General features: G+C 36.4%; 2 protein-coding genes across 4 annotated transcripts; both read left to right on the plus strand.

The window, feature by feature from the left end:
* The first annotated feature begins 215 nt into the window (after window positions 1-215).
* LOC141605505 (phosphoinositide phospholipase C 2) lies at window positions 216-7364 on the plus strand. Of its 2 annotated transcripts, none has more exons than XM_074424315.1 (9): window positions 216-863; window positions 2807-3003; window positions 3360-3495; window positions 3956-4192; window positions 4291-4526; window positions 5517-5634; window positions 5737-5889; window positions 5991-6077; window positions 6806-7364. In XM_074424315.1, the coding sequence occupies exons 1-9, from the start codon at window positions 555-557 to the stop codon at window positions 7103-7105; spliced, it is 1773 nt and encodes a 590-aa protein (XP_074280416.1). In that variant the 5' UTR covers window positions 216-554; the 3' UTR covers window positions 7106-7364. The 2 variants fall into 2 exon arrangements, with proteins under 2 accessions (XP_074280416.1, XP_074280423.1); XM_074424322.1 differs by lacking the exon at window positions 216-863 and adding an exon at window positions 1962-2686.
* A 458-nt stretch (window positions 7365-7822) lies between these two features.
* On the plus strand, window positions 7823-16952 carry LOC141605517 (NF-X1-type zinc finger protein NFXL2). Of its 2 annotated transcripts, XM_074424341.1 has the most exons (14): window positions 7823-9510; window positions 9595-9708; window positions 9788-9843; window positions 10490-10556; window positions 11337-11429; window positions 11801-11886; window positions 12001-12163; window positions 12428-12601; window positions 12680-12870; window positions 13695-13776; window positions 13980-14186; window positions 14610-14699; window positions 14870-15048; window positions 16543-16952. In XM_074424341.1, exons 1-13 carry the CDS (start codon window positions 8374-8376, stop codon window positions 15026-15028), a joined length of 2619 nt encoding a protein of 872 aa, XP_074280442.1. In that variant the 5' UTR covers window positions 7823-8373; the 3' UTR covers window positions 15029-15048; window positions 16543-16952. The 2 variants fall into 2 exon arrangements, with proteins under 2 accessions (XP_074280442.1, XP_074280434.1); XM_074424333.1 differs by lacking the exon at window positions 16543-16952 and having other exon boundaries at window positions 14870-15383.
* The last annotated feature ends 3619 nt before the right edge of the window (window positions 16953-20571 follow it).

The raw sequence follows: 20571 nt of genomic DNA on the forward strand, positions 1-20571 counted from the left end.
TTAAAGTGACTAAGCGAAATGAACCCGATCAAAATCAAACTAAACTCAAAACTAAAATTAACCCTAGTTAAATTGAACCGAGTTAACCTATCTAAACTCAATAACCTGATTACCAGATCTACTTTCATAGTTTCACTAGTGTTAGATCAATTTTAGTTACACAAGGGTAAATAAAAAAATAAGGGTAGAAATTTGAAAACACATAAAAAATCATTATCACTCCAACTGGCTTCACCTATAAAAAAACATCTCTCCTATTCCTCGTGGCATAATTTATTATTTTACTTATTCATCAATAATCATTCATATAATTAATAATTACCCTATTTATTATAAATATTTAAATATGACTTGAGTAGCAAAGATAAGTGAAACGTCATCCTCAATTCCTCATACATCTGCACACCTATGCTATGCTCTTTCTCCTTCCTGTCTGTCATCTAATCATTCCAAACAACTAACTTTATAAACTCCACAGATTTATTTGACATTTTGTCAGAAATAAAAACACCCAAATCAAAATCCCTAATCTTTTTGTTCAGATCAAAAACAGTATGTCTAAACAAACATACAGTGTATGTTTCTGTTGTAGAAGGAGGTTTAAATTGGCTGTATCAGAAGCTCCTCAAGAAATTAAGAGTTTATTTAGCAGATACTCTGAAAATGGTGTTATGACTGTTAATCATCTTCATAATTTCATGGTTAATGAACAGAAAGAAGACAAGTCAACTGTTGAAGATGCACAAATCCTTATTGATAGTCTTAGACATCTTAATGTCTTCCATAAGTCTGGTATTAACCTTGAAGGTTTCTTTAAATACCTTTTTGGTGATCTCAATCCTCCTCTTTCTCCTAAACTTGGGGTAATCTTTTTCTCTCTTTTTAACTTTTCTTTCAAAAAAAATTACTGGTTATCTGGGTTTGGTTTATTTTGGCTTCTAAATGCTTAGAATTTGTTGGTTAATGTTGTTGTAACTGGTAATTTTGTCGAGACCACCGTTTGTACTATAGTCACCGGAAAGTCAGGATTAGTAACATTGATCATAAATAACTGAGCATAATCTAAAGTAAAAATAGAGACTTTTCAATTGGCCAGGGTGTACACACGGAATACTTAATTTTAAATTTACCTAGTTTGTAAATTTGCCGTATTTGGAAACCCGGTATTAGAAGCTATGTTTTGGGACCCACACAGTTTATGTTTTGGATTCTATAGTTGTAAAAACAATCCCATAAGACTGGATTTTGTAACTGCAGTCTTTATTCTGGTAACTATGTTTGTCATTCTGCATTAGGCAAGTTGAGAACATTCTGTAACATCCCTTTTTAATTTGTAGTTTGGTGTGTTTGTTGGTCTTGTGCTGAAGATACTTAGGGAATCATAGGAATATTACTTAGGGAGGGGTATGAAATGGATGTTGTTTCAAGTTTTAATCTAGAAATATGGTATGTTGAAAACGCGTATAACTGTCATAAGGTATGGCCATTGTCTCTTTAAGACTTAAGCATGAGTTTTTCATGTTTGATGCGAGTGTTTCCTTTGTAAATTTCTACATCTTTCCTTAACAATCTGAAAGCAAGATGTGTGGAAGTTTATTATGAATTTGCCTGCATTTGCATTTCGAAAGATCAGATCTTTAGGAAATGACCTTATGTTCCTGTTTCAAGGTTAGAATGTCATGTTTTTGCTTTGCTTTTTCATGAACCTTTTGCTTTATTTTGAGGCGTGGAAAGAACATATGAAATATCCTGATGGTTTATAAAATGTCATTTTTTTCCGCAAAATATTCCGTAATGGTGAGTCCTGAAAAGGGTTTTCCAATTAGTGGTCCTGGTAGGAAGAGTGTCTATGCTGTCATCTTCCTTTATGTATTGCAAAAGAAGTGATCTAGGAATCTTCAGATATAGATTGTGTTTGGCCTCAGCACTTCTTTTAACGGATGCAGTCTGATGACTTTTGTACCTTACACTTCCATTTTAAAAAAAGCTTTATCTTTTAATGCCGGTTTTGATGCTACACGCCTAAGTCTTGTATGATACCGTCTAACACGTGAGGCAAACCCAAATGCTTGTGTATAATGCGAGTTGCGTTTTTGGCTTCGTTTCACATGTGAGTCCATCTTATATACAGTGGCGGAGCCAGGAATTGACCCCAGCGGGGGCGAATGGGTAATGGTGAAAGGGAGATTCGAAAAAAGTTGGACCATTGCTTATATAAGTTATTATGTTGATGCTAGTGTAGTACAAAACACGTGAAAGTTGGTCTAGTGCTTGTTGCAGGAATTACTGTATTGCAAAGACACAGCTTTACTATGTTTGCTCCACAATTTTTTATTTTTTATTTTTCGCAGCTTGTCCTTTGATTTTGTGTTAGTTTTCATATCAGCTATTTAACTTGCATTCCAAAATTTGGTGATAACTTAATCTCTATTTTACTTAAAGCCTAGAGTGAAAGGAGTACACAGAAGTCCAGTTTTTCACATTATGCTTCTCTTTTTTCATTAATTACCGTATTGGTATGGTTAACACCTGAATGAAATCAGCTCTATTGTGAGATTCTATATGATGTAGAGGGTTTCACTGCTCATATGCTTTCGTATTGGGGTTTGAACTCTGCCTTGTTGAGCCGAGTCCAAAAAGACAGTCCCTATAGCTAAGTTCTGATGATTATCTTACTGAGATTGTGGTGTGCTTCCGTCTTATTTTGAAATTCAGCTACTAATTTTTCCATATTAGCATATATCTTATCTATTTCCTCCGTGCGACTTAGCCTGACCATTTAAACTATTACTTCCTGTTATTTCAGGTTCACCAGGATATGGATTGTCCACTGTCTCATTATTTCATATACACAGGCCACAATTCTTATCTTACTGGAAATCAACTAACTAGTGACTGCAGTGATGTTCCTATCATACGTGCACTGGAGAAGGCAGTGAGAGTGATTGAATTGGATATATGGCCCAATTCTTCTAAAGACAATGTTGATGTTCTTCATGGAGGGTATATATTTAAAATTTAGTTGCCAAAATGGTTGTCATGTTAATATAATTTGAGATCAACTCATTTATCTACAAACTACAAACTATACCTATTAACCCAATCAGACCTGAATAACTACCCAATTCGTGGGCTAGTCTTACCGTGAGACAGTCTTGCGCAGGAACCTATTCTTATTCCTCGGTATTGCCTTGCTGATTCTTACTCACCTTGATTCGTTTGTAAAACTGGTAGCAAATAAGTTGCTTCCCTTAGTATAAAATTTTCTAATTTTGACATTCCTAAAGCTATTACCTAATAGTCAAGCTCAGCTTTCTTTTTTTGTTTCTCCCGTAATGTTTTCTCTATTTGTTTTATAGGACAATGACTTCTCCTGTCGAGCTTATTAGATGTTTAAAGTCAATTAAGGAGCACGCCTTTTCTGCATCTGAATACCCTGTAGTGATAACACTTGAGGACCACCTTACTGCTGATCTTCAAGCTAAAACTGCCGAGGTAATTCCCTGGTTTTATGATACTCGTGATGTTCTGTACATCAAGTTTTGGATCCTAGTCTCTTTGTTGATGATATCTTTTGCCAATAACCCTTTGGTGGGCTATGTTATGCACAAGGTTGCTTAATTCGTAATACCCCAATACAAACATATATTATGAATACGCGATTCACTGGACTATAACAATAGACATTATACGCGATTTTGTAATGTGTGAATTTGGTAAGCCTGGTTACTCAGACTCGGTTCAAAGCTTCCAATGTACTTGCGTGTCCAAGGGTTGGAGTCAGCTACTTTGATGTACTTCGTCATGATTTTGGCATAAAATGAAGTGTCACCTGTCATATTCTTGTACGACTGTCCAATGTCTGACTTGCGAATGCTAGCTCATTTGAAGTGTCAAGCGTAAAATAATAAATGAGGATCATTTTTGAGATTAAAGGGCTACTGTTTTTGTCCAGATGATCACTACCACATTCGGAGACATGCTGTTTTTACCAGACTCAGGCTGCTTTAAGGAACTTCCATCTCCTGGATCACTGAAAAAACATATTATGATATCAACAAAACCACCAAAAGAGTATGATGAAGCTAAACTTGCGAGTGATGAGTCTCAGAAGAGTATCAAGTATTCTGGAGATGAAGAAGCTTGGGGAAAGGAAGTTCCCAGTCTTAAACATCATATTGAAAGTGAGAAAGTAAGTACAGCTATTTGTTTCAGTTGTTTTTCTTTTTTTTTTTTTTTAAAAAAAAAAAATTGCTCAAAATGCTGTAACACGAGGATTGACGTATGTAGTTTCATGACTTTGACGATGGAGACAATACTGAGGACAAGGAAGAGGATGATGACATTTCTGAGTCCCACAAGTTTGATGCACCAGAGTACAAGCGTCTTATTGCTATTCATGCTGGAAAACCCAAGGGTGGCTTAACTGCTGCACTGAAGGTGGATCCTGATAAAGTGAGACGTCTTAGCTTGAGTGAACAGGAGCTTGAAAAGGCAGTGATTAAGTATGGAGAGGCGATTCTGAGGTACTTAAATGACAGTTGGATATGTTCTTTTACACTCTACTCTCTAGTAAACTTTTAAATCGTGAAACAAATTTGTATACTCGGGCAACCAATTCTTTACATTTGGTTATATCTTTATTTTGTCAATAAAAAACTGAGAGAATATGTTGGTTGCTATGGTGGTACTGATTGATGAGCTTTGGTCATAGTGACCATCTTACTTGCTGAGGGATCATTAACAGAGTACTGCTTGAGACAGTTGATACTGAGTCCATTTTAATGCAGAGGCTGCTTCATTTTCTGGCTGATTCTTCCCTTTGTTTCTTTTCTTATCTTTTCCCTTTAATAAGTTTCAACCTTTGGAGGGGGAGCTACAAGATGGTATCATATTGATACCGGTGCTTCGTATGGGGATTATATAATACACACTCATCTCTTATGTTTGCCGGATGTTCATGTTATCTTATGTAAAACTTAACACTCCCACAATGATGTAGGACTTGGACACTTTATTTTGAGCCAAAAACATTAGGATTTTTATAAAATAGTTGAGCCCAACACTTGAACACAGCCTGTGTTGAATTTATCTTACCGAGTCAGAGTTATATGGCTTATTTCAAACTCAGATGAAGCTGGTTGGCTAATAACCATGCACTTCAGCGGCTCATAGTATATTAGCATGACACCTAGATTCTTAACAAGGTTTTCTTGGTAACAAAGGCTGGGTTAGGTGTGCCAAATTTAGAGAATTATGAGGCAATGATTTGCAAACCAAAGTGTTTCAGTAGGTTTCATGATAAAAGGATGCCTATGCAGATGTCGTAGGTAAGTGATGAAGTCATTGAGCAGTGGTATTCGTGACTTAATTTGAAACCTGTCAACCTCAAATCCTTTTGACTTAGTAGATTCGAGTTTATTTCCTTTCGACAATGCATAGTTGCACCTGTAAAGTGTGAAGACTATGAACCTCTTTTAATCATACATAAAATACTCACGCTTTTGAATTTTCAGGTTCACGCAGAAAAATATGCTTAGAATTTATCCCAAGGGTACAAGAATCAACTCATCAAATTACAATCCCCTCATTGCATGGACGCATGGAGCTCAGATGGTTGCATTCAACATGCAGGTTTGTCTTCCCGACCTATATTAACTATTAAGAGAAAGTGAATCCGTAACTATTTGTTGAGAAAGTGTACAAAAAAATAATTAATTTTTCTTTTGGTGACAGGGATATGGAAGATCCCTATGGTTGATGCAGGGGATGTTCAGAGCTAATGGTGGATGTGGATATGTTAAGAAACCAGATTTTCTCTTAAAGAGTGCTCCAAATGGTCAAGTATTTGATCCAAAAGCTAAACTCTCAATTAAGAAGACCTTGAAGGTGAGTAGCTTATTCTATAATTAACACTTTTGCATTTGAGACATTCCTCAGGTTGTTTGTCTTGATGAGGTGACTTTCATTATCATTTTGATATTTTGCAGGTAACAGTATATATGGGTGAAGGGTGGTATTATGATTTCAAACACACACACTTTGACCAGTTTTCTCCTCCGGATTTTTATGTCAGGGTAAGCTACATAACTTTGGTTATTATAATCTCCTTCTAGTTTTCTTTCTTTCTCCCCATCATACCCTATATCTTTATCATTTGCAATTTTGCATGGTAGTATTAAATTTAAGGTTTGACTCGACATTGTGACTTCTTTACAAAGGGTTTGCATGTTACGGCAACCGTATTTAGAGGATGTATCGACCACACATATGGCACAACAACCAATATTAGCGGGTGACAACCGATTGCGTGATCAAGAATGAAGCCGATATTTGTTATTTAATACCATGAATCTGTGATCATATCGGATCTATCTATTTACCCCCCTCTAAAGTCCTCACTTTCTGCATCCAAAATCCAACAAAGTTAGGCTAAATTTAGAGTTCTGTTGTCTATTTACCCCATCACTCTCTGTTGAGAATAAGTTCCAACCCATATGAGTTACACATGTTAGGATCCCACATTGGAGAATTAGAGAAGAGTATTCCAGTATATAAGGCAAGGGGCTACTCCCTCTAGTGGGACCTACTTGAGCAATTTCGTACTTATTTATGGTCTAAAGGGAATGTCCTCTACATTTCTTTGGTCTCCTAGAGTAGATTGAGAGGATTGTAGCATGAAAACGACGACAAACCCCATTAGATATCAGCACTATTTTATATACGTAGTAAGATTTATAATTTGCGTTTGTTTTTCCTTCTTGTATGGAGGTATTAGTATTTATTTGATTTTGTGCCTTCACAGATTGGGATAGCAGGAGTTGAAGGTGACACCGTAATGAAGAAAACAAAAACACTGGAAGATAACTGGATACCAGCCTGGAATGAAGTGTTTGAGTTCCCATTGACAGTTCCGGAACTAGCCCTGCTCCGAATAGAAGTTCATGAGTATGACATGTCTGAAAAAGATGACTTTGGAGGTCAAACATGTTTACCTGTTTGGGAGCTGAAGGAAGGTATCCGGTCTGTGCCTCTTTACAGTCGCGAGGGAATTAAGTACAGTTCGGTCAAGCTTCTTATGCACTTTCAGTTTGTTTCTCCCTGAAATTTTGAGCTCTGAGAATTCATTGTACCAGTCAGAGACGTGTTCTTTGTTTATAATGCGTTACAGCGGTGTGTGAATTTGGATTTGCAAACTGCAATTGTGGTTGTCACTGTAAATATGTTTCTCTGAAGTGAGGATTATGTTTTGAGAGTGCCGCCTTCATGCTCGGATCACGTTTGTTCTTATTTATAATCCTTGTATCCCAACTGTGGTTTTGCAAGTGCGAATAGTCTTATCTGAATTATCATGTTTGGTCTTATTTTTCTACTATTTATCTACGTTTACCGATCCACTTTAGCTTTATGTGGCATGTATACAACTATACATGATGATACAACATGTCGACGCTCTTGTGCTGGAAAATTAATCAGTGCAACAAAATAGCGGTGTCTGATACAACAGATAGATACTTGACATGCATCCGACTCTTGCATTTGCACCCAAGTTTGAGTGACACGGGTGAAACACTTGCCAGCGAAACTATACCTATCTTCTCCACTTGATTCACCATCCTTGTTCTAATCTTCCAATTCAAGTTTTTTTCCTCGAAAACTCATACTTGAACTGAAAAGAAAACCGACAACCTTTCAAATGTTTTGCCTAAAAACAAACTAAACCAATAGAATTTAAGTTGACACTTTATAATATGCCTAGATCGGTAGACACCATACTTGTACACTTTATTTAAGTTGAAATATGATCAGATCATTTCACCATAAAACCGATCTCAAGTCTCGATAATTCACACACATCTGTGTTCAACACTCGAAATAATCATACAAATACTCCGTTACAATTTCCTACTTTTTTTGTTACCCTTTTTATTGTTAGGGATGGAATTTTAATCAAGACCAAATAAATGATTGAAACGAAGACAGGAGTCTAGTTGTTAAAACTTGGGTGAAATTTCCAACCCTTCTCAAGAGCAAAATCTTGTGGAACATTCTTGGCATGAGTCACTCATGCCTAATAGAATTCGAGAGTGTCACCCTCGGGTGACTTACCTGTTATACGTATAGTTTTACAGGCTATTACGTACACCCGAGGGTTTACCTATTGCGCACCGAAAATAGTGGCTACGGATTTTCTCGTTAAAAAAAAAAAATAACAAGATTGGATCGGCACAGTCCCTCCTCTGTTCTTCCTAACAAACATTTTACCCCAAAATCTCAAATACTGCAGCCATTTTGATTCAAATTCCAGAATTCACACAAATTTGCACACAATTCATTCAACCCTCCAATTCTCTCCATCAAAAAATCCCCAAAATGACCTCGATCATGCACCCTTCACAACCCCTCTCCTCAGACACCTCAGATTACGATTCCGACAACACCACCAACACCACGCGCCGCCACGTGGACCTATCAAACACCATCTTCAAAGCATACCTTGAGATCCACGCTCATGATTCATCCACGTCATCACCCCATGATCTCTCTAAGATCCAATCTTTCCTCAATTCTTCAACTTCCGGAGCACTCTCTTGCCTCATTTGCCTTGAACGCATCAAACCAGTGGACCCCACTTGGTCCTGTGGTGGGTCCTGTTTTGCTGTCTTCCATCTTCATTGCATTCAAAGTTGGGCTCAACAATCAACCTCATTGGCTGCCTCACGCGCCCTCACGCGCCTTCCTATATCGGCTGAGGTTGCGGCCGATACCTCGGTATGGAACTGTCCTAAGTGTAGATTTGAGTACCCAAAATGTGAAATTCCTAAAATTTATACTTGTTTTTGTGGTAAAGTAGATAACCCAATTCATGATCCTTGGGTTTTGCCCCATTCGTGTGGGGAGATATGTGGTAGGCCATTGAAGAATAATTGTGGGCATTATTGTCTTTTGTTATGTCACCCTGGCCCTTGCCCCTCATGCCCTAAATTGGTGAAATGTAGGTGTTTTTGCGGCGGTTTTGAGGATGTTAGAAGGTGTGGGTTTAAGGAGTATTCATGTGGTAACAAGTGTAATAAGGTTTTGGATTGTGGGATTCATAGGTGTAGTGAGATTTGCCATGATGGGGTTTGTCCGCCTTGTAGAGAGAAGGGTGTGTATAAGTGTCAATGTGGGAGGGTGAAGGAGGATAGGGAATGTTGTGATCGGGTTTTTAGGTGTGAGAATCCGTGTGGTCGTAGTTTGGAGTGTGGGAAGCACGTTTGTGAGCGAGGTTGCCATGGGGGTGATTGTGGTCAATGTCCGTTTCAAGGGAAGAGAACTTGTCCGTGTGGAAAGAGGGTTTATGAGGGGATGTCTTGTGATGCTGAGGTGCCCTTGTGCGGGTCGACTTGTGATAAGAAGTTGAGTTGTGGAATACATAGGTGCCCGGATAGATGCCATCGTAGGGCTTGTGAAGAGACTTGTAGGGTTGTGATCACAAAATCTTGTCGATGTGGGGGTTTGAAGAAACAGGTAAACACTCCTTTTCGTTTGTGTGTGTGGTTTTAGTCTCGATGGCATAGAACAGTGTGCACTAATTATGGTTTAGATGACTAGATTCCCTGCCATCAAGATTTGGTATGTGAAAGGAAGTGCACGAGGGAACGTGATTGTGGGCGTCATGCTTGCAGGAGACGCTGCTGTAATGGAGACTGTCCACAATGTGCAGAGGTACATTTGTTACCATGTAGCCATATGCTTATCTTTGGTTCTTTTTCAGACTCTTTACTATTTAAAAATATTGAAACAGGTGTGTGACCGGAAGCTACGCTGTAGGAATCACAAGTGTCCTTCTCCGTGTCATAGGTAAGATAATATATTAGGTGGAGTTCATACGAGTTTTGATTATGGTGCAAAGTCAATGAGAAGATGCTAATTGTTGAATTATTGCTCCTGTTTTTACTCGATCTGTAGTTCTGCTAGCTCCCATGACTGAGCTTTGGTGTGTATTGTGAATTTATGATAGATGATCCATAATGGACTGCATTGTGAATTTGCTGATTCAATGATGGTATCTTTATGACTTACTGATGTCAGATATAGATAGTGAAGTTTTTGATGATCACATACGAGAGCTTTTTTTCTAATGGAAGTATATTTCTGGTTTTGCTCATCTAATATAGACAAGAATGCATGGACTGTGATGCGTAGCATTATTTGAATTTGATAACTATGGGGTTGGAAGCAGTGTAGGGCTGTAGGCATCTAGCTTCGTTGTGGTATGAGTTCAAAAGAAGTAAGTGCTAATGTAGACTGAAACATACAGTGTTACATCTGTGGGCAAGCTGGCCTTTTACTCTTTTACAGCTAACAAGTGTAACCCATCCCTCCTATTTGTAATATCAAATCCCATTTTATGGACACCATGAATCTATTTGGATCTGATTAGCAAATGATAATGCGTTTTGTTTGTATAAAAAAGGTGCTGAAAATGATGTTTCTCTTGCTGTAGAGGTCCCTGTGCACCTTGCCCTCTCATGGTGACGATTTCATGTGCTTGCGGTTCAACTCATTTTGAGGTGAGAATCTGACCTAACTGAAGTGTGCAGTTGAGGTCTCTGAGACCTCTAGTCCTCCATCTTCTACTCTCAATAAAATATCCATCTTCGTTTCCTTTTTTTCCAACTTCTGTAGCCTTATATATCAATTTAATCTGGCATCTCTTGAACTATAGCTGATTGCTGGTAGATAACAACATATCTGCTTCCCCCTTTTACATCTCCTACTAGGGAGCTGATCCTCGCTTGTTGCAGTTGACTTTTTCTTTGGGAAATGAGTTTCTATGTTTTTTTCTTGTCATGTGCCACTAATTAACAAATTAATTGCAGTGTTTCTACTATAATTATCCGTTTGACCTCTACACAAAAAGTTGTGTAGGATGGAAAGATTGGAAACTACTTAACCTGCAGTACTTTGAACTCTTAATGGAACTCCTGAAAAAAAAAAAACTTCTTAGTCTTATCTACATTCTTGACAAGTGATAGTTTCACAATTTGTATTGTGATAAGCAAGAGATTATGTGTACAAACTAACCTTCTTACAGGAAGTGTAGTCAAAACTCAACAGGTCAAATTTGTGCCATGACTGCCATCAATTGATAGTGCAATGTCAGAGCGTGTCAAATGAATTCATGCATCTTAATAGCTAAATTTCCTTGGTTGAAATGTTTATAAGAATTTGTCTTCATGGAAACTATCGTGTTCTTGGCTAACCCTTTTAAAACTTGGTATGCATGGTGCATATACTGCATAACATGTTTTGTGCATTCGCCTTTTTAACAATTCTGTATACGTTGCCAGGTTCCTTGTGGTACAGAAAAGGAACAGAAGCCACCTCGTTGTCGTAAACTATGTCAGATAAATCCTTTATGTAGACACAGCACAACTTGTAAGGTGAATTTCAGTGCTTTTACTTGCCACTAGGAAATTTTCGCTTCTTTTTCTGCTTGGAGCTCTAGCTAGTTTTGAACATTGTATTTTCCTCTAACCCCATTTAGAGCTTGAACTGTACCTTTCATTCCTTGTTTCCAATTGCTTTTCTGTCCTTTGTGGCTTTGTCTCTACCCCTACATCTTTAAAATACATTTATTGTGTATGAATTTGAACCTAAAACCTAGTCGAATGAAATAGCCTATTATAACAATCTCTACACTGACCTCCAGTTATGAATTGTGTGTGTATGTATCAGATTTATGATTTCCATGCTAACACCAGACATTTGCCACTTTGCCAGAACTAAATTTGTATTTGTAATGTTTATGTAGCCACATAAATGTCATTATGGAGCCTGCCCACCTTGCAAACTTCCTTGTGGAGAGGAGTATCCATGTGGTCATGCCTGTAAACTAAGGTTGGTATTGTGCTATTTGTTTTGACCAAACAGATATAATTGCAGAAGAGACTCCTTAGTATGCAAAATGAGAGTAACATCATCTCTCTTTGTTGTTATTTTAAATTTGTGTAGGTGTCATGGTCCTCGGCCCCCTCCTAACCTAGAGTTCACTCTGAAGCCAAAGAAAAAGAAACAGAACTATCAGACTGAACCAACAGCTGGAATACCATGTCCACCATGTCCTGAGCTTGTTTGGAGATCCTGTGTTGGGCAACACTTTGCTGCAGAAAAAATGGTTGGATTTGATATTCTGCACTCTTCATTCTAGAAAAGCTAATTCAGTAGGGGGCATACCTGATAAGACCAGTGTTGTTGGTACATATCAGTTTTGAGGGTCTTGAGACCCCACAACTTCTTAGAAAAAAATATTTTGGTTTAACAACCCCAAACCTTCTTACCCGCAATTTGTGTAAACCCTTGACTCCTTGGGGTACTTGATGTTATAAGTTACTAAAAATTGGTGTATAACTTGTCCATTTGCTTCTCTTGTTCTTCTCAGATGATATGTTCAGATAATTCACAATATTCTTGTGACAACTTGTGTGGGAATCCTCTTGCTTGTGGCAATCATTATTGCACCAAGACTTGCCATGCACTTCAGCATTTATCATCCTCATCAGATCAACGTAAAAGAGGCGAGCCTTGTGAAGAGTGTACTCTTTCCTGTCAAAAGGTTTACGTTCTACTTGTTTTGGTTTGTTGACTTGTTATCTTTCTACTAAAGAATATTTATAATATTGTCTATGATCAGGAAAGGTCTCCTCCATGTCAACATCCTTGCCCACGGCGGTGCCACCCTGGAGACTGCCCTCCTTGCAAAGTTCTCTTAAAGCGTGCATGTCATTGTGGTGCAATGGTTCATGTCTTTGAATGTATATACTACAACACCTTATCTGAAAAGGAACAACTGAGAGTCCGTTCTTGTGGTGGACCTTGCCATCGGTAAAACCCAACTTCAATTACTATTCCCTTGAGAATTTATACACAGACCTGCATTTCTAGTTTTATCTTTGTTCTAATGGTCTTTGGGGGTATCCGAGTTTTGCTCAAAGGAACCTATATACAGTGGACATTTAGTTTACCCTCCTTGGGCGCTAAGTTATATATTCGCATGAACTATACCTGGTAGAAACAAAACTAAAAACAAAATTTGGTATATGGACTTGTGGTTAAGCTGGAATGTTGCAAGATCTTGGAAGCCTGACTACCTCTAATAGTGGCTCAAAACAAAGGAGAAAAGGAGGGGAAATGATGGTGATGAAGATAAGGTTGAAGGGTGATGGTGGAAATATTACTCCCACATGAGAGTAATACATTACACTATGGGGATGGTGTGTAACTATTAGTCCCTTGATGATGTAGTTATTTGACTATCTTCATCACTTGCCTCTATCCACCACTTTACCATCTACCTCCTACTTTCCTTTGTATATTTGCCGTCATTATTCATGTAACGATTACTCCCAACACAGGCTAGCCATAAGCGTGAAATTTGTACACGGACACTCTTTTTGATTGCAGTCAATGATGCCTAGAATATATGATAACTTCAACACTACTACAGTATATAAGAGGCTTTTGCCTTTAGTGGGGTAAGTGGGTATCGGATGAATGCAATGTCACAACCTTACCTTTGTGCTGAAAACGTTGAGAAGCTGTTTCTGGAATGCCCAATTTATAATGATTTCGTGTGAAAGGGTTTGTGCTCTTTGCATATGACTGAGCTTTGATTCCCTATTTATGACACGTCTCTTTTGCATGTGCAGAAAGTTACCTATGTGCACACATTTATGCCCAGAGATTTGTCATTCGGGTCTTTGTCCTTCACCAGAAAAATGCAGTAAAAAGGTGAACACTTGGGTTCGCTTCTGTTAATTTTCTTTCTAAAAGCCTATTACAGATTTACAGATGTGCTTTTACAGGTTATTTGTCTATGTCCCCAAACACATGTATTTTTCTAACGGAGGCGTTCCTTGATTCAAATTCCTTTGTAATGATATCGACTTGGGTATTTTAACCTGTTGTCTAACCAAATAACTTTTTTTGGAAAGGTCACTGTTCGTTGTGCGTGCCATAACTTGAAAAAGGAGTGGCTATGCCAAGATGTGCAGATAGCATATACAAATTCTGGGCGTGATTCGAAAGATATACCTAAAACCCAATATGGTCTTAGACTTCTCCCGTGTGATTCCAGTTGTAAAAGTAAAGCCCAGGCCATTGAGTCTGAATTACAGCTTCGAAAACCCAAAGCAGTAGAGGTAACTGTTTCTTATTCACATGCTTTTGCTGTCATGTTAAAACAAAAGTTGTTTCTTTCTATGCCCTTTTCTTCCAAGAATCTGGTCTATTGATGCTGGGCTTGGTAACCAAATATAACCTTCTAAATTGTAATGGTATGTGAGTCACTGACCAAGGCAGGTGTTGTATTTTCACAGCTAGTCTTACCGTAAGACTTGTGCCTAAGTCGTAACTCCCTTTGTTCCCGCCAATAATTTGCATCTTTTGATTTCTAACGTCTTATCTTTGGTTAGTTTAAATAACATAATGACAAAGGTAATATGTTTATCTATACGTGTAAATTCCTTCGGTCAAGAAGTGATTAATATGACCATTAGTCAAATGAGGTCAATTTAAGTGGAATGGAGGGAGGACTCTCTAATCATTACTTACTTCCTCAACAGAAGAAGGAAACTGAGAGCGTAACCCATGTCCCTAAGCGAAGAAAAAGGCGTGAACAAGCACAAGAAACGAGACAGGTTTCAAAACTGCAGGTGTGTTTAGTGGGTGCTGTATCTTGTACTCCCTCCATCTTATTTGTCTTGACCCTTTGCACATTGCCCGTCAACTTTGACCGCTATTTTCTCACAATATGCGATAGTTATAGTTTTTTAAAAGGTAATATGAAAATGATTATAATGGGAACCAACATGCATCTGAACAGAAATTCATCAAGAGCCTGCAAAGGTTTGTTCTTCTCGTCGTTCTTCTGGTATTGCTGGTCGCTGTAGCATACTTCGGTTACAAGGGCTTGCTGTTGCTCAATGACTGGATGAATGAAGTTGAAGAACGAAGAGCGAAAGGCAAGTACCGAAGGGTCTAACTGTTTGTCCATCAAGTCAGGTTGGTAAACAAGACTGAATTTTGTACGTTATACTTTTACAGGTTAGGAAATAGAAGTAATAAATTGCTTTTTCAAATTTAGCAATTTTTTTATACGGAATTTCTATTTTTTTGGGTTTTGTATCAAAGTAATAATACACTGGAACATAGGGTTGTAGCGCTTCTACATACTTGAGGTCTTGAGTCCTCCATTTTTTTGTTTTGATTTTTAGTACTGTCCGGTTTGGTTTAATCCGGTCTAGGGCAGTCCTGGACCGTTGTACATGATTGTTTGGTTGACATTTAAATGGTGAATTTTTAATAAAACTGGATGTTAGAGCTATATTCAATCAAAACTGCTTTGGTTTAATCCGGTCCAGTGTTTTTGATTGTGCTCATGGAGGCATTGGGTGGGAATCATCTTTACCGTACATGATGTTATTCACTAACAAGTAGACCTAAATGATTAAAGCATATTAACCTTTATAGTGGGTCGTTTGGTGGAGAGTCATTTCAATGTTCTTTGGAGAGAAACCGGTTAACATAATGTAATCATGTCACATTCTTGATGTTACATGCTCTTTTTCTTTTATATTATATGGTGCATTGATATAGAATATAGAATCAAAGGATTTTGATTTTTGAGCGGTCCAATTACATTATAAAGCCTTTTTAAGGTTCAACTCGTGTGGTTTGGCGTCATAACTAAGTTGAATCATCATGACACCATCCCATCCTCACCTAAATACCCAGCAATAAATTTACTTATTAAACATAAATTATAGGGAGTAGTACACGGTGGAGTTAGGGGGGCTAGTAGAGGCGCTTGCTTTCCTGATGGATTAAATTTTTGATAAACAAAATTGAGTGTATCTTATATGATTAGTCATTGCCTTCTCCCCCCTAAAATTTTTCGCCCTTCAAAGTTCAAATCCTGGCTTGCCACTGAGTACAAGAATACAATATCGTTTTACGGTGCGGTCACTCAAAAATTGGCCATTTAACCTTAAATAGTGATCATATTTTATTATAAAATGACCATTTTTTAAAAGTGGTCATCACTTTTTTAACATAAATGAGTTATTATTTTATTATAAAGTTGTCATTTTTTGTCTGTCATATCATACAACGGTCATATACAATAGAACTACCTATTAAATGGTCCTTGTGTGCGAGTATTATAAGCTAGGTGTACTTGTACAATAATTTTATTTGAGTTTTTTAATTCTTATTAAAATCTTTATTAAAGTAAGAATAATCATTATTCATAAACATAGGAAAAATCTAAACCCGAAAATCGATCGAAAATATCTGAATTGATAATCGATCTAACATCTGATATCAGGAAGTTGAATAGTACTAGAAACCCTGATTCAATCTTAATCAAACTGAAACTGAAGTGAATTCAATAATAATTTTGCTTTATATTTTGGTCCAAACATAACTTAGTCGTTTATTATATGTCATTTGCATATTTTTTTTATTTACCTATTCAATTATTTATTATTCTTATAGGTAATTCGGAACGGACAAAAGAGAGAAAAGAGTATAAAATGGATGTTGGAAAAGGAAAACGGGTGGTAAGGAGTCGTAAGTCGTAAATTGCCCAAGTCCAAGTGCAAGAGAAAGGAAGGCAAAAGAATCATGGTACCGGACCGGAAATGGAGTCATGTCTAATTTCCCCTTTTAACGACAAACATATGTTGAGCTTTCTTATTTGATTTAAAATGTGTGCCCAATCACTTTGCATGTAAAAAAAATATAAAGTATTCACGACCACTTTCACATTCTTCTTTTCTAAAATTGATTGCTACTAAATCAATGACATAAACCACTCTTTACTAGAATAGAGAATCAACTACGAATTGACTGACTCATGCTCATTACTCACATTTGCTAATTATAAACATATTTCCTTTGTGTTACTAATTTTATAACATATATACTCTTTTTTATTTAGGAAAAATTGTGAAGAACTATTTACGAAATTTGTCCTTTTTTTTTTAGATACGGGATTCAAAATTATAAGATTTAGGCGTAAATTCCAAATGTTTCATTTTTGTGCATGCAATGAGCCAGTGACCAAAACCGTTGATTTCATTAACTCATGTTAATATCATATTACTAATGCTTTGTTAATAAGGAAATATTCATTATGATCTTGTGAAATATCTCCTTACAAGAAAAGTAAGTTAGTGTGTACACAATATCCCTTGAGTTTATCATTTTCCACAAAATATCCCCTAATCTTTTACAAATTTTAAATTTTTTATTTACGTGATTAAATATCATATATTTTAAAGGGAAAATGCACATGGTGTCCTTGAATTTTGCCATTTTACACGATATACCCAAACTTTTGATCCGGAAAACTTTAAGAGTTCATAATACGTGTTTACGAGACGACAATGTGACGATTTGTTTTTTCAAATAAATCGTCTTTTCGAAAACTACGATTTGAAAAAAAAAATCCGAGTTTGGAATTCGTGACTAAGAGATATGGTCACTCAAAGTTTGTTCGGACAAAAAAATTGTGACATATAAAACTCCTAGTTACAGGATCCAAATACGACAATTTTTTTTCCAAATCGTAGTTCTCGAAAGCATGATCGATTTGAAAAAAAACCGTCATATTCCGATCTCGTAATTACGAGTTATGGCTTATTAAAAATTTTCGGATCAAAATTTTGGGTATTTCGTGCAAAATAGCAAACCTCAAGCGCACCGTGGGTATTTTCCATATTTTAAAATATTTCTATTTTAAAATTAATTTCAATTAAATAATTATATTTAAATATTTAATACTTCTTGTTTCGAGTATAAATACACTATTCTTAGAGTATACAATTATACAAGACTAATAATGATTAATGGTGCGTTAAGTTAATCTGATTGGTTGGTTTTGGTGCGGGTGTGAGTCCTTGTTGTGCTTCTCCACTTCTTGCTATCACCCGAAAATAGTTAACAAACCTATCCTTGGAGGTTTCCGAGGAAAACGTCTTCGTTGCTTAATTCAGTTCCTTACTTCACACTTAGGTCAGCTGAGTTGCTTGTGGGGAGTTACTTATGCAGACAAACTACAGTGAGACAAAGTAATAACTTAGAGAGTTGGAGATTAGATCCTTTCTCCATTCAACTCCACAAAGTAATAACTTAGAGAGTTGGAGATTAGATACTTTCTCCATTCATCTCCAGATTACCATTGTTTTATTCACAAGTTTTAAGAAAAAAATAAAATAGTTATAAGAGTACAAATACTTAGAAGATATTTACTTTATTATATCTGAATGTGTGGGGTATTAGCCACAAGATTAGGGCCTAAAATTCCCACCAAAAATTTCCACTATTCAAAAATCCCACCAAATGAACACTGTTACAGATTTCTCACCAAATTACATCAAATCAAAGGACATAAATTATCCCCAATACAGCTTTACATAGCCATAAATTACACAAATTTTCTCTCTAAAAAATTACAGTCCTCATTCAATAACAAAACAACAAAGAGAACCTTTACACAACCATAAATTACAAAGTCCAAAAACCAGAAACTTGACAATAAATTACGCACCCAAAAATAACAGTCTTCATTCAGAAATGGGAGCCAAGTGCATGTTAGAAGATGGAAGGAATGAAGTGGCCATTTACTTTCTTCAACAATCAAAAGATGGCAAGCTTTCTCGTGGTGCTAACAAAGATGCAACTGTAAGGTAAAATGTCAAGATAGAACTATCTGTAACATTTGGAGACTTGCCAAAAAACCAAAAATAGTAGGCGAAACATTAGATGTCAAGAGTGGCATAATATGCAACAAAAATAGGAAAATAATTCTACCAAATGTTGAGCATATTAAATCACTTCATTTTTCTCTTAGAGATAACATGGAGAGGGTTGCAAAACATACTGGAGTTTTAGTGGGAACATTCCACTCATGAGTGAAAAAAGGTTGACTTAAACCCCATTCAAGCCCACTACATCCTAAATTCACAGATTTATACAAGAACCAGAGATTACTCCATTCACTCAAGTCATTAGTGGTTAAACAAGTACTAGAAGAATTTTTTGATCTCAATGCAATGTCGGCCGCTGAAATAATATTTTATGAGATGAGCAACACAATCGACATGGATGAGAAGTGGTTTTACATAACAGATGACAACCACAAGTATTATGTGGTGGACGGGGAGGAGCTGCCATATTGAAGCTGTCAATCAAAGAGGTACATCACAAAAGTTATGTTCATGTGTGCAGTTAGTAGGCCAATATATTTAGCAGATGGGGAGTTAATCTTTGGTGGGAAAATTAGTGTATTTCCCTTCACACAAAAACTACCAGCAGCTAGGGGTAGCATAATTAGGCGAATTGAAGACAAAGCCCATTGATTCTATCAGAAAACAAGTTATAAAAGCATGCCTTATTGAGCAAGTTATAGGAGCTATTAATACAACAAGACAATGTCAGCCCTCACATCAAGAATGATGATTCTGACTTTATGGTTGTTGCAAACTCAGATGGATTTAAGATTGAGTTAGTTTTCCAGCTTCCTAACTCACCAGACACCTTGGCTATTTCAGGGCATTACAGTCATTACAATCAGAAAAGGCAGCAAAAAAAGTAATGAACTAGTAAATGCAGTTGTGCAAACTTTTGTGCATGGATTATATTCCAAGCAAATTCAATAATATTTTCTTAACATTACAATCAGTAATGGTCAAGATTATGAAAACTAAGGGTCATAATAATTTTGCAATCCTCCATATGAAGAAGGGTCATCTTGCTTCCACTAGCATGTTACCAATAAATTTAATGGTCAATGAAGAGTTGGTAAGGGAATGCATTGAATATTTGCAGGGAATAGGCCAAACACAAGCTTTAGAGTAGCTAATGAATAAACTAGGATACAATGTTGAAGCTTTAGTTGTTCAGTTAAATGGTTTGTAATGCATTGTAACTCTAACACCTTCATTCATTAGAAAACCTTCAGCAAGTCCTTCTAGCAAATAAGAGAGTCACCATCTCGGTTTCCCGAGTTAGTAAGCACCAAATGATTATTTAGAAAGGCTTTTATTGTAATTAGGTTTAGATTTAGTGAAATGTAAATACAAGTCCAACTAACTTCCAAAATCTATATATAATAATTAAAATACAAATTAAACACTTATTTAATTGCCACATCAACATATCTAGCCTACTAAGCCACACTATTACCATTTATTATTTAAAAAGAAAATAGAAAAAGTCAATTATATTTGTAGCATTAAATACAAATTAGAGTATAATAAAAAATAATTTCAATTTTAAAATAGATTATACAATATCAAAATAAAAATTAAAATTAATTTTTTGTGGTGTTATTGTCAAAATCAATTGTATGACAAATAAAAATCATATTACATTACTCTATATTTTACGTTGTTTGTCAATGTTATCCCCTCTTTTGTTGTATACCTTCTTAATTTTAATAAATTGGATGTATAGAACTTAAAAATTAATGTCTTAACATAAGTTTTAATATAACGTCCTAAAATATTATAATAGTGTAAG

Source organism: Silene latifolia, chromosome 1, assembly GCF_048544455.1.
Source record: "Silene latifolia isolate original U9 population chromosome 1, ASM4854445v1, whole genome shotgun sequence".
NCBI lineage: Eukaryota > Viridiplantae > Streptophyta > Magnoliopsida > Caryophyllales > Caryophyllaceae > Silene > Silene latifolia.